A 13,588-nucleotide genomic window follows, 5' to 3' on the forward strand; every position below is an offset into this window, starting at 1 on the left:
AAATGATTAACGGTATCTGACAAAACTCTGGGCGTCGTGCTGTAAGACATTTTCTCATTGTCTCCAACCGACTTAGCATTGAAGAATGGTGTGTTTGACCGGCAGTTCCAGCCAGTGACGTGATTTGATGATGTAGGTGCATGAGCTCATTTCGGTATGGACAATCCGTGATGAGCAAAGAAGTCCGGTAACCGAACACCACTCTGGTTCTGATCAGGAGGTGGGACATTCTTCCCAATCACGCCCTTCCAGGCGCTCACTGTCATTGCCCACATGGGCATTGAAGTACCGCAGTAGAATGATGGAGTCCCCTGATGGGGCGCTCTCCAGCACTACCTCTAAGGACTCCAAAAAGGGTGGGTAATCTGAACTGCTGTTTGGTTCATAAGCACAAACAACAGTCAAGACCCGTCCACGTATTCGAAGGCGGAGGGAGGCTACACTCTCATCCACCGGGGTAAACGCCAATGTACAGGTCCCGCATTAAAAGAAAAAAAATATGTCCTAACATGTCTTACCTGACAGCTTGGCGATACCCACTGGTCTCCATCATGACTGTGTAGGTGACGGACAGAAGGAGAAGCAGGAGGATCTTTGGGAATGAGGACACTCTGAGGTAGGGAACAATGGTGAGCGTACCAGCTAAACAGGACAACAGCGCATACGCCACGTTCGGACCAGTTCTATCTGCAGCTGTGTTGTTGGGTGATTCTACACCAAACATGTCTGCAGGAGAACGCTGCACAGAGTTGTTTGATCTGATTATAGCTCGACCCCAAGGAATAAATCCCACCTATAAAAATGAAAGGAAAAATCAGGGACAACAGAAAAATAGATATAGGAAACACAAAATTCTCAAAAATGTTCACCTCTTTACAATTTATTGTGTTTATGTTAATGTAATGGATTTTTTTTAGAATTTAAAGCTTGATGACATTAGTCATACAAAACATTTTGTAGAAGATGAAGGATTCTTTCCATAAAAGGACTACTGAACTGACGTTTAACTTCTGTATCAACTCAAGGAGAATTTAGGACTTACCATGCAGGCTTGTGCAACAGAATAAGAGAGCAAAACAAGGAAGACACAGACAACTGTTTGGATCTGGATGGTGAGGCAGCCCGGTTGACACTTGACAGCAAAAGAAAGAAAAGGTTTGATGAGAATAATGTTGAAAAATCTAAACCAAAGAGTGATGCTGACATGATTGTGTAATGTGATTTTTTTGTTGCTTGTGCAAATCTAAGAGCAGATATTCCTTGGGGGTAATTAATTAACAATGACTTAATTGAGCGGTATTATTTAAAATGAGAGTTCAGCCATTGAGGCTACATTAACGACACTTGATCTTAATATTCATTGTTTCAATAAAAATCGAGTATATGAAAAAATATTTTGACATTAAAAGATATATAATTTAATGTATGGCTTTCATTGATACTTGTTAAATAGTTGTTTCTAAATACAAAATGGGTACTATCCACAAGTTGCTTTTATTTCCCTACTTTTATCATCTTTCTTCAAAAAACACGACAGCGTCACATTGGTCTCAATTGTTCCCTACTCTTAACATATCTATCTGTTTAGCAGGTGTGTCTTAACTATCTTCTTTACATAATCTGCACATCACTGACCAATATGACATACTGCTGCCATCTGGAGAAAGAACAATTCTATGCACAATTATCGCAACACGTTTCTATACTTTTTAACTATATTACTATATTTCTTCATTTCTACTAAACACATGGATTATTACACACTTACTATACATTATCAATTTAAAAAAGACAAACCATATAGTGCACTGTAGTATTAAAAACCACCAACCTTAAATTAAGACATTTCTGAAAGTTTAAAAAATATGGAGGGGGCAATATGATGGAGAGTTACAAGAGGTTCCTACCTGAACACTCGTAATATGCAGGTACATGACACAGGCCACATGAAAACAGACACATACCACCAACAGAAGCAGTACCAGCATTCCCCTGTGAGAGAAAGCAACATTGAAGTGAAAAGAACTTGCGCCATTTCCACTTTATCCAGTACAACAAATGCATTTTTGACTGGACTGTGAAAAGAGTATCAAGTAAAAAACATACTGTGGGATCATTAACAGATAGATAAGGCCAAAAAATGCAGCCAGGATCAGCGAGACAACCACTGCGCCGATGAAATGATCATCACTCATCTGGTTGTACTGAGAAAAGGACACAAGGAGAGAGATGATGTCAAGAAATGTTTATTCATCCATTTTTTTTTTTCAGTTCATGTGCAAGTATGTCCAAGGTATATGCACGTTTATCTATTGGTTATTCTTGACTGGTTATTTAAACAACAATGTTCAAGAAATTTACTTCAACCTAATGTGTCATCCCAAATCCCAAATTCATGACAGATTGAGTCATTTAAAGATCTATATATGCATAGAAGTTTTCCATTGTATTTTTTTGTCAGAATGTGCAACTCAGCATTTGAGCAGCCTTGTAAACAATCCAACATGTAGAAGGTGGATGGATTACAGCAGCTGGGGTGTACAGTGAGATGGGCCGAGTCATTTCAAATCTTTAATTTTCTCCAAACACTGTGCCTTACCCTTCACGTTTTGCTTGTCACATTATTGTAAGGTAAGTTGTTGACATCCAGGAATAGGGTGTTTGAGTTTGGCAATGTGTCTGCTGCATGTTCTCTATGTACACTAGTTCACATTTAATTTGGTGACTTGGTCATGAAATGCTGTCTCCACAACTAAATATACAAACTAAATTCAAATTTCTTTCATGATTGCTCACTTTTTTTTTTTTTAACACATTGCAGGCCTGGTGGCAACCACTTCTTATTCTTCTTTTTCTCTCGGCTTGTCCCGTTAGGGCTCGCCACAGCGTGTCATCTTTTTCCATCAAAGCCTATCTCCTGCATCTTCTTCTCTAATACCCATTGTCCTCATGTACTCCCTCACACCATCCATCAACCTTTTCTTTGGTCTTCCTCTCACTCTTTTGCCTAACAGCTCCATCCTCAGCACCCAACCACCAATATACTCACTCTCTCGCCTCTGAACATGTCCAGACAATCTGAGTCTGCTCTCTGGAACCTTGTCTCCAAAACATCCAACTTTGTCCCTCTAATGAGCTCATTTGTAATCCTAACCAACCTGCTCACTCCGAGCGAGAACCTCAACATCTTCATTTCTGCTACCTCCAGCTCTGCTTCCTGTTGTTTCTTCAGTGCCACCGTCTCTAGTCTGTATTTCATGGCTGGCCTCACCACTGTTTTATAAACTTTGCCCTTAATCATAGCAGAGACTCTTCTGTCACATAGCAAATGAGACATCTTCCGCCAGCTGCTCCAACCTGCTTGGACCCGTTTCTTCACTTCCATACCATAATCATCGTTGCTCTGGATTGTTGACCCCAAGTATTTGAAGTCATCCACCCTCGGTATTTCTTCTTCATGGAGCCTCACTCTTCCCCCTCCTCACTTCTCATTCAAGCAAATACATTCTTTTTTACTTTGGCTAATCTTCATTCATCCGTTTTCCAATTCATGCCTCCATCTTTCTGTTCTTCCCCCTGCTATCTCTGCAGATCACAATGTCAATTAGGATAATCATGGTCCAAGGGGATTCCAGTCTCACCTCATTTGTCAGCCTATTACCACACCAAACAGGAAGGGGCTCAGAGCTGATCCCTGATGCAGTCCAGTGCATACCTCCATCTTTCTAATTTTTCTTCCGCTTGCTCCCTGCTTTCACTGCAGATCACAATATCATCTGCGAACATCATGGTCCAAGGAAGTATTTGTATGCATCCAGACTTTTCTACGGTCAGCCTATCCATTACTACCGCAAACAGGAATGGGCTGTGATGCAGTCCGACCTCCACCTTGAATTCTTCTGTCACACCTACGGCTCATCTCATTACTGTTCTGCTGCTTTTGTATATGTCCTGTACTATTCTGACGTAATTCTCCGCCCCACCAGACTGACGCATGCAGTATCACAGTTAATCTCTTGGTATTCTGTCATCGACTTTCTCTCGATCCGCAAAGACAATGTACCTCCTCCAGGCCTTCTCTATATATATTTATATATTTATCCCTCTTTCTGGCCAACCTGTAGAGATCCTTTTCTCCTTTTTTCGTGCCCAACCTGGTGTACATGTCATTATATGCCTCTGGTTTAGCCTGCTCCTAAAGTTCTAGCCTTACTATCTTTCCACCTGCTCTCTTGGAAGGATAATACAGTGTATTAAACTTTCTCCTAATTATCATGTCAACCAACTCCTGAGCTTTTCCTGTCATAGTCCCAACATTCAATGTCCTGACACTCAGTTGTAGGATCTGTGCATTCCTTTTCTTCTTCTGCCAACAAATCCGCTTTCTTCCTCTTCTCTGTCTTCGATCCACAGTAGCTGAATTTCCACCGAGGCCCTGCAGGTTAAAGGTGCCGTGGGCAGACGTTGTTAACCTGGGTCATGACCGATCCGGTATGGTATTCTTTAGATCAGGGGTGCCCAGACGTTTTTACCCCAAGATGTACTTCTCAAGCATCCATACTCATGTTTGATCAGATTTCTTCAGCGAGAGCTTAAAATAGGGGGGTACTCCCTGACAGCGTGTTTTCCTGCACTGTTGTTTGCACATGCGCGGTGAGCTAAAGTAAAAAAAAATTAAAAATACAGCTGATGTCTTTTTTATTTTTTCCGGCACGCTGTCGCGATCAACCAAAACTGCCTTGCGATCGACCAGTCAATTGTGATCGATGCATTGAGCACCCCTGCTTTAGATGAATGCTCATGTTTGTTTGGCACAGTTTTACGCCGGATGCCCTTGCTGACACAACCCTCTACATTTATCCGGGCTTGGGAGAGGCGTACAGATTGCACGGGCTTGTGACCCCATAGGGCTGCATTAGTTTATACAGGACACCCAAAATCCAATCAATGTAGCTCTGTATTTGCCATGCTACCTGATGGAACAACTCAACATTACAGATAAGGTCAAATGAATGTAGTCATGATATTGGTATGATTTGGGCAATTCTCTACCAATGTTTGGCGGGCCAGATTGAAATGGTCTGCCGGCCATGGTTTGTCCACCCCTGGTTTAAGACTTCTGTAGTGTCCAACCATGCCTCTTGTTTGGCTTTTACCACTGCTACCTTCACCCCACATCATATTCCCATGTATTCTTGTGACCTTTACTAGGTCCTCTAAGTGTCCCACTTCTTCTCAGCTAACTTCTGTCTGTCTGTCCATCCATCCATCCATCCATCCATTTTCTTAGCTGCTTATCCTCACAAGGGTCGCAGGAGTGCTGGAGCCTATCCCAGCTGTCAACGTGCAGGGAGACGGGGTACATCCTGAACTGGTTGCCAGCCAATTGCAGTCGCACTCACAATCACACCTAGGGCAATTTAGAGTCTGCAATTCATGTGTGTTTCGGGGATGCAGCATTGCCTGGCGAAAACCCACGCAGGCACGTGGAAAACATGCAAAATTCACATAGGTGGGAACCATGAACCATGGATCTCAGAACTGTGAGGCCAATGCTTTACAGCTGCCCCACTGAGCCACCATTTCTCTTCTTGTCTCTTCTTAATCTTCCTACACAGCACCATTCTATGCTGCCTAGCAATACTCCTCCCCGACTTTACAGTCAGTAACCTGCATCAGATTACATCTGCAGGTCATGTAATCTGCCTGGGTCCTTCAACTTCAACTCTTGGGGGTGACCCTGTGTTTCTGCTTCATCGTCTTCATTGCATTATTTTTGCAAACTTTCCCTTCCTGGATGCCGAACATATCCATCATTTCTTCCTCACCCTTGTTTCCTTCACCAACATTTCCCTTACAATTACAACTCTCTCTTTGTCTGGGATGCTCAGAAGTACTTAATCTAGCTGCTTCCAGAATTTCTCTTCACCTGTCCTTCAGATCCTACTTGTGGGGGCATTGCCTCTAAAGCAGCTGCTGTGAATACTGTTTTGATTGCAAGAACATTTCTGTCTGATGTCTTTTCAAGCATTGGCATTCAGTCTCTTGTCTTCTTCCTTTCCTCGAAGTTATTTGACTTGGCAAAGGTATTAATTAAGATGAATCTAAATGCATCCTCATTATTCAGTACTCCAAAATTAATAGAAAGTTGCTAAACACAGAACGTCCTTAGGGTATGTAAAGTCTTCAATCCACCTTTTGCTTTCAGTTTTTTTATGCTGAATTCGAATCTGAAATCAGTTATGAAAGAAACATTTTTATTTTTTGATTATCGGCAAAAATTGATTGCACATTGCTGGATTCAGCGGAAATACATGACCACACAACAGAAAAACCCAAGGGACATGACGTCAGAAGTTGAGATAAACCTCATGACGGCCATTTGACTCCATTGTAAGAACAACGCTGAATTTTCCGATAAGTGTTGAACATGATTCTGTAGGGTCCCATGAAGACGATGAAGAATACAAGCTTGATAAAGGTTATCAATTTAAACCACTTCGACAGAACACAAGTTCAAATGCAGACGAAATAGCTGGCAATGAAGGTGCTGAGCAAGCACTCAGACCCAGGGAGGACGACGTGCCTCATCTTGGAAACACTGACTGTTAAACATTTGTGAAGTTGTTGTTTTGTTTATTTAGCCATGAACTGACAAATAGTAATGGCTTCAATGTGTGTATACAAAGTTTTCAGTCTCGTTTTAAAATTATTCAAATGCCGTGTATTTAGTCTAAGATGGTATGTGTTCACAAATAAGGATTTTAATGAATGAAATCCATTTAAAACTATGTCATGTTAATTTGAGAGCAATAGCTAGTCATAACTTGCTTCACCATAAATATAATTTCACGTGTTAAACTGATTGGCTTAACCAGACAGTACCCAGAACCACCCAGCCCCATTTTAGTCACAATTTTCCCAAGATGTTATGAGCAATAATGTTACACTTGAGAGTGAAAGCTGTAAACTGGTATCTTGTGGTTAGGTTTGCAGTAAATGCTTAAAATAGAAATGTAAATGGGGAGGGTGGTTCTGTGCACTGGACTGATATGGGTCTTTGAGCTGTAGAAGCTTGTGAATGTGAACATATTTTTTTCCCCCAAAGGTATGCATGTAAATGCTGCATGCCCAGGGAAACAACAGAAGAAAGTTGTTGTTACCATGAGAGTCAACATAATCACCAGAAAATGGCAGATTAACCATCCGCTGCAGTGCACCCAGTTTTTATTGCCAGCTGACTGTACTCATGAGTACTTGTGGTTGCCGATCTCCAATTCAGGCCACAGTATCGGCAGTGACTGCATTTTCCACAACACGAGTTAGAGCTATTTTAATAATTATTAATATTAATATTTCTCCAACTCAGACCAGCTTTTTGCCATTAACAAGAATTGTTTACATTATTATTGTTCCTACAAAAAGCAGCGTTTGTCCAATCAATGCTTTTTCAAACAAAGTCCCATTCTGGAAAATTGAACGTATGAGTATATTTTCTTATTTTCAAGTCTATACTGCTTATAGACAGATTGTGAGATGATGTTGGGGAATTGTAGGTACAAAAAAACACATGCCACTTCCATCCTGCTGTGTGTCTAAGATTTGTGGCAGATGGCCAAGAGTACACAGGATTTAAATGATCTACATCCTGAATTTTTCCATTTTGTCTTTTGTAAATGTTGATCTGTATGCTTGTTTATGATGTAAACATACACCACAGAACTAAAATCATTGCATTTTTATTAAACTGTATGCTTACATTGTGTATAAATACTGTACGTTTCTCTCATAACAGTTTCACTGAATGCTTATTTGCTCTGTCAATTTGAGTATCTTGAAGCCACCTGAGGTTGAAATACATCTTGCAGTATTCTCTCTGCTGTCGGAAAGATGTGTGTTCCTTTCTCATGAAAAGCCACTTCATCAGTCTGGCAACTTTTGAAATGTACCAAGAAAGATGGAGATTCAGTATCTGCTGGTTCGATGTCAACCTCTTGTGCAGAAGATGCTTCCTGCAACATCTGTAATTGATATGGAAAAATAAGGTTCAAAGTTTATAAAATAAGAAAAATGTATGGATAAAGCACAGGTTTATTTCATTCTATTTCATGGTGCACAAATTATTTTTGATAAGTTGAAAACAGCTCTCCTACTCTGTGAGTGACTTGTATCTAATGCTGCTTGTTTTAATACTACGTAGTAGTTTATTAAAATAAAAAATCCTGCACAAATAAAAAAAAGAAATAAAAGGTTTGTATCCATTTTCTTAGCTGCTTATCCTCACAAAGTTCACGGGAGTCCTGGAGCCTATGCCAGCTGTCACGGGGCAGGAGGCACGGTACACCCTGAACTGGTCGCCAGCCAATCGCAGGGAAGATGGGGACAAACAGCTGCACTCACAATCACAACGTAGGGCAATTTAGAGTGTCCAATTAATGTTGCATGTTTTTGGGATGTGGGAAGAAACCGGAGTGCCCGGAGAAAACCCACGCAGGCACGTGGAAAACATGTAAACGCCACACAGGGAGAGCTGGGATTGAACACGGGTGTTCAGCACTGTGAGGCCAACGCTTTGCAGCCGCTCCACCATGCCGCCTTATGGACACAAACTTATCCTGTTTTTCCAATTGAGAATGGTCCAACAATTTGCAGTAATAAAATATTGTTTGCTAAAAACGACATATGTTGCTTTCATTCAACAATGTCAAAAGTGTTCAAAGTTTTCAGGAAATAAAAGATGAGCAACATACCTCCACAACTTGTCTTTTAACAAAAGCTCTTTGCAGTTTTGGTACTTTCAGTGGGGGAGCTGAGCTTGTCAAGCCGTGTCCTGGTTCAGAGGCTGATCAAAGTTCGCATTTGGACCCTTCAGCAACACCGATCTGTTCAGGTATCAAAACTGGCTGTATGGTGGGCACTGATTTTACGGTTTTATCAGTTTTTTACATTTAAAACCCATCTCAGACATGAGTCCACCAGTAAAAAAAGTCCGGGTTGAAATGTTCACTGCATATGACAGACTCCTGACTGGGTTTGGAAAATATAGCACACTTTCTTTGTACAAACCTGACCCACTGTCTTCTGCAGCTTGGGTCTAATAATAATAATAATAATAATAATAAATTAAAATGTGATGAGAATAATTCGAATTGCTACAAAACTGAACCACACATGTCTTCACCATTTTAATGGATTGGTTTTAGGTTACAATCACTGATGAATTCTCAAAACAAATGGGTTTTTCTTTGCCATCAACAGATAATAAGAAACTATAAGATAGTTCCACAACAGCATGTCTCCTTGCTGTGATGTCAGAATTAAGGCACAGGAATAGAGGTGTTTTCAGGTACGGGAAACTAGGTCAAAGTTTGTGGATTTCAATTCATAAATACTTTTATTTTCAGTAAAACCATAGAACAAGATATGCATTTTATGGTACAGTTGAACATATATTTTGGTCTAGATAAGATAATTTGGGTTTGGAAATTTATGTTACATACACTTTAAACAAGTACCTGTTGTGCGAATAACAATAATTCATGCTTCAATTTACATTTTTATCATTAGAACATTTGAATTTTGTAACACAAACAAGCCTGTTCTGTGTTTCATTTAATGCTCTATGGGCTCTACCCATGTGCACATAGGAGAAAGCTCATATGTGCTCCTGTGACGTTCCCAAATCACTACCTAATCTACTCACCCCCAATCCCTGATAAATCCCCTGGGTGGATTACTCAAACACATGCATATGTACTAACACCAAAATCATCAGCGACTACAAGCGTGAGTACAAGGGAGAAAATGGAAAATAATTACAGCTGTATTGGGTCTGTATGTGACATTTAAATTGGAGTGTTCAGTCACAAACATGTCATAGACATAGAATGAGGAAAGTTTAGTATATCTTCACTGCATTGTGAATGGGTGGTAATATTTATGCAATTTTTTTCTCTCTCCATACTCAGTGGGTGTGGGTGGTTTTACCTTGTGCTCTCTGTCTCTGCTCCTAAAGAACAAGGTCAGGTAATTGAGATTAGATGTCCCTGACTCAGTGTCCCGAGCTTCGATGAGGCGTCCAATATAACGGTTGACTCGTGTTCCTGGTGAGTGCTGGATGGTGGCAGCTGAGAAAGATGTCCGATTTCTTAACTTCTCAGATGCAGTCCTTAAGGCTCGCCGCTATCACACATCACACAAATGCACAATCTCACTAATGCAGTGGTCTTGCGACACGTTTTGTTATACCTACATTTAGTCAGAATGTATGCCTTGATGTCTGTGTGTCAGTGTTTCAACTTTACAGGTACAGGTGCGAGACTTTTACCACAGTTTGTCTTCATTTGAAGCCCAAAGAGCATGAACTGTGATTGAACTATTTTGCCAAATCAAAATTTTAAACAATCATTGTATATGGTTTATCTATGAATGGGAGTACAAAGTTGGGAGGTTTTTTTTTTTTATTACAAGGTATGGTTTTACACCACATTTGTGGCAATCATTAGATTTGGTTGTGGAACCAAATATGCTCCCAGCCAACCGTGACTTCCTTCAACTTTCAGGGAGACCAGCAGGGATAGAGAGATGATCCTATCCTCCCATCAAAGCGAACCAAACAACATTTTTTCTTCTTTCGCCTGTTTTGTTTATTTTTTTTTACAACTAAACCTGTTTCATTTTCTTCCTGAGATCTCCTTAGAAAGATCATCTCCACTGACCAACTGATCCATGGTTGTGAGTACCGCACAACAAGCATTGCTAGAATGTACAATATTAGTGCTCGTGATTTTAGGGAGATAACTAGCTTCACACACATTGTCAACTTTACTCTCTATCTTGCTCACTCTCGTTCTCTTTCTCTCGCTCAGAGTGAATCCATTAAAAGCTCACGTTTTCAACTTTAGTCCACGAACATGGCGTTCTATTTCCTTTTCGTATGCTTTCTTTCTTTCTTTCACCATTATTAGTGTTATTTTCTTGTAAATAGTGATTGTCTTTCCTTATGGACCCTTTGAAAAGGTAATTAAATATATTATAATTCCACATCTTGCTGTGGAATCAAGTAATTTAGAATTTGTATTTCATAAAATAGAGCAACCTTTAGGTTACGAGACTGATGAATTTACTAACCCTAACCCTACTGTACATATAAAAAGTACATATAAAAAGTGATCTGGTGCCCTCTGCAAGACAAAATTAATTTCTTAAATAAATTATATTTTGGGCGGCATGGTGGAGAAGCCAGAAAGTGTTGGCCTCACAGTTCTGAGGTTCCGGGTTGAATCACGGACCCGCCTGTGTGGAGTTTGCATGTTCTCCCCGTGTCTGCATGGGTTTTGTCTGGGCACTGCGGTTTTCTCCCACATCCCCAAAACGTGCAACATTAATTGGACACTCTAAATTGACCCCTCCGTACAGGGCACTTAACCATGCCTCCTGAAGTTATGTCACCCCACGTGTTAGCAACCTCAGACAAACAATTAGCAAAAATGGCGGTGCAGCAAGAAAAGACTAGAGCGAAACTGTCCGATTTACCAGCTGATTTCTCACTCGCATTCTTAGCTAACAGTGAAATATCGTTGAAAAGCAGACAGCAGGGCTTCAAGTATTTCAGCGAGGGGTATTTCAATGGTATTTACATGCATATCGACAGAGAAACCATTGATATTAGCGCAAGATCTTTCCGGAGTCAGAGGAAGACCGAGAAGCCACATAATATATTATAACCCAAAGACGAATTCGTCATTGACAGTTTCCTATTTTCGTGTTACCTACCTTACTTGTGTGCAGAATCTGTATAGCCGTTTGTGAACCGCCGTATGAAGGAAAAGAAGGCAAGGCTTGATTTACGAGTTGTTTCTCTCGTTTTCTTTGTGTGACGTCACGCGCTCCTCTCAATAATTATTCTTGAATTAGTGCCGAACCTACGTAAGTCCCGACCGAGTACGACAATCACTACTTTTGTGTCCTCAAACATCCTTCCTTCAGTCTTGGTGTCTCGGTGCACGTCGAAGGCTTTTAGGACTCGCTAGTCCGGTTTAGCTTACCTCACCGCCAACAAAGAGACACGTTTGTGCAGTCAGATCATCGCAAAATATCGCTCAACACAGATCAAGTGTGTCAATCATTCACACGTAGCTATGTTATGCAAGCGAATAACTGCTAATTCATTTATGAGACATGGATTGACAATCAAATATAGGGCTTACCTTCGTGCAAACATATCTGTTCCGGTTGATGGATTCAGTTGATCATGCGGTCTTCCACAAAGTTTTATCCATCAAAGACATTTTTCGTACTGTGTCTTCGGTTTTGGAAAGGGTACGAATTGAACTCCACCAACTAGCCTTTCAGGATACCTGTCGTCACTGTTATAAAGTCCGTGACTACACCTCTTAACCATATCTATTGTTAAAGAACCCAAATCCGCGATAAAATGCTAACAAAAGCTATATTGGACCATACAACATTGTCAAAGGGAACGGCGGGTGCAAAATAGGGGCGTGGTTTATGCAGATCTCTGGCCTCTGATTGGTCAGCGACGCGGATGATGCAATTTCTACGGAGGGGTCAATTGCCCTTAGGTGTGTCATGAGCAGTGGCCTGGCCACGCCCCTCTTGGCAGTGGGCAAGCCTTGCTCAAGACAAGGTGTGATTGTGAGAGCGGCTGTTTGTCTCGATGTGCCCTGTCATTGGCTGGCAACCAGTTCAGCCCGTTGACAGCTGGGATAGGCTCCAGCACTCCCTGCGACCCTTGTGGGGATAAGCGGCTAAGAAAATGGATGGATGGATTGATTATAATTTACCCAAATGTCAATATACACTGCATACCTATGCATGCAAACTGGATTTCCCTCCCTGAGACCAACTTCCTCATAATAGAAAACCAAACTCACTGCCCAGAAAGACAAATTAAAAACTAACACACACGTGTATGTAACAGTATGGATGAACAGGACTTGACAGTAAAAAACAAAAATTAATAAAATAAATCAAATTTGCTGCAAAATGCTCTAAACTGGATATCACATCATACAAGGTATTTATCAAGGATGAACAAAGGTTGGCAGAAAAAACAGGATTGAGCCGAGGTAAATTGTATCATGTCATGACTTGACTTGTGACAGACCATGCCTCTCAGAAAAGTAAAGTCCAGTAGCAATAAAACTGAACGATTGAACAAAGCTAATTCTTGATGAAGCTCGTTATACAAGCTAGACTCTGATAAGATATCATTTAATTTGAATCAACAAGGGATGGAAATTTGCTTTCATATTTCCTCAACATATTTTTGAGAAAACACACCATTAGGTTGTATTTTTTAAAATATTACTGCAAAAGGAATGTGAGAAGCTCCTACAGTGTTGTCCACCCATCCATCCATTGTCCAAGCCGCTTATCCTCACAATGGTCACAGGAGAGCCAGAGCCTACCCCAAGCACCTTCGGGCGAAAGGTGGACTACACCCTGAACTGGTTGCCAGTAAGTCACAGGGCAGATAACACCATCACTGAGCGGGAATCGATCCCACGCTGCCCACACCAAAGTCAGCCGTGTGTACCACTACACCATCAGTGACGTTCCTACA

At 40.9% G+C, this 13,588-nt stretch overlaps 1 protein-coding gene across 1 annotated transcript in view; it reads right to left on the reverse strand.

Annotated features, from left to right (window-relative positions):
* LOC133503554 (adenylate cyclase type 1-like) overlaps positions 1-13,588 on the reverse strand; it is a 126,465-nt gene that overhangs the window by 50,907 nt on the left and 61,970 nt on the right. Inside the window, exons 10-14 of the mRNA XM_061825265.1 lie at positions 9,988-10,182; positions 2,107-2,204; positions 1,908-1,992; positions 1,043-1,132; positions 519-793 (exon numbers count right to left, since the gene is read on the reverse strand). Of these exons, the coding sequence (XP_061681249.1) occupies positions 519-793; positions 1,043-1,132; positions 1,908-1,992; positions 2,107-2,204; positions 9,988-10,182 (743 nt within the window). The remainder of the gene's footprint in view (positions 1-518; positions 794-1,042; positions 1,133-1,907; positions 1,993-2,106; positions 2,205-9,987; positions 10,183-13,588) is intronic.

The sequence above is a fragment of the Syngnathoides biaculeatus genome, chromosome 7 (assembly GCF_019802595.1).
Source record: "Syngnathoides biaculeatus isolate LvHL_M chromosome 7, ASM1980259v1, whole genome shotgun sequence".
Taxonomy (NCBI): Eukaryota; Metazoa; Chordata; class Actinopteri; order Syngnathiformes; family Syngnathidae; genus Syngnathoides; species Syngnathoides biaculeatus.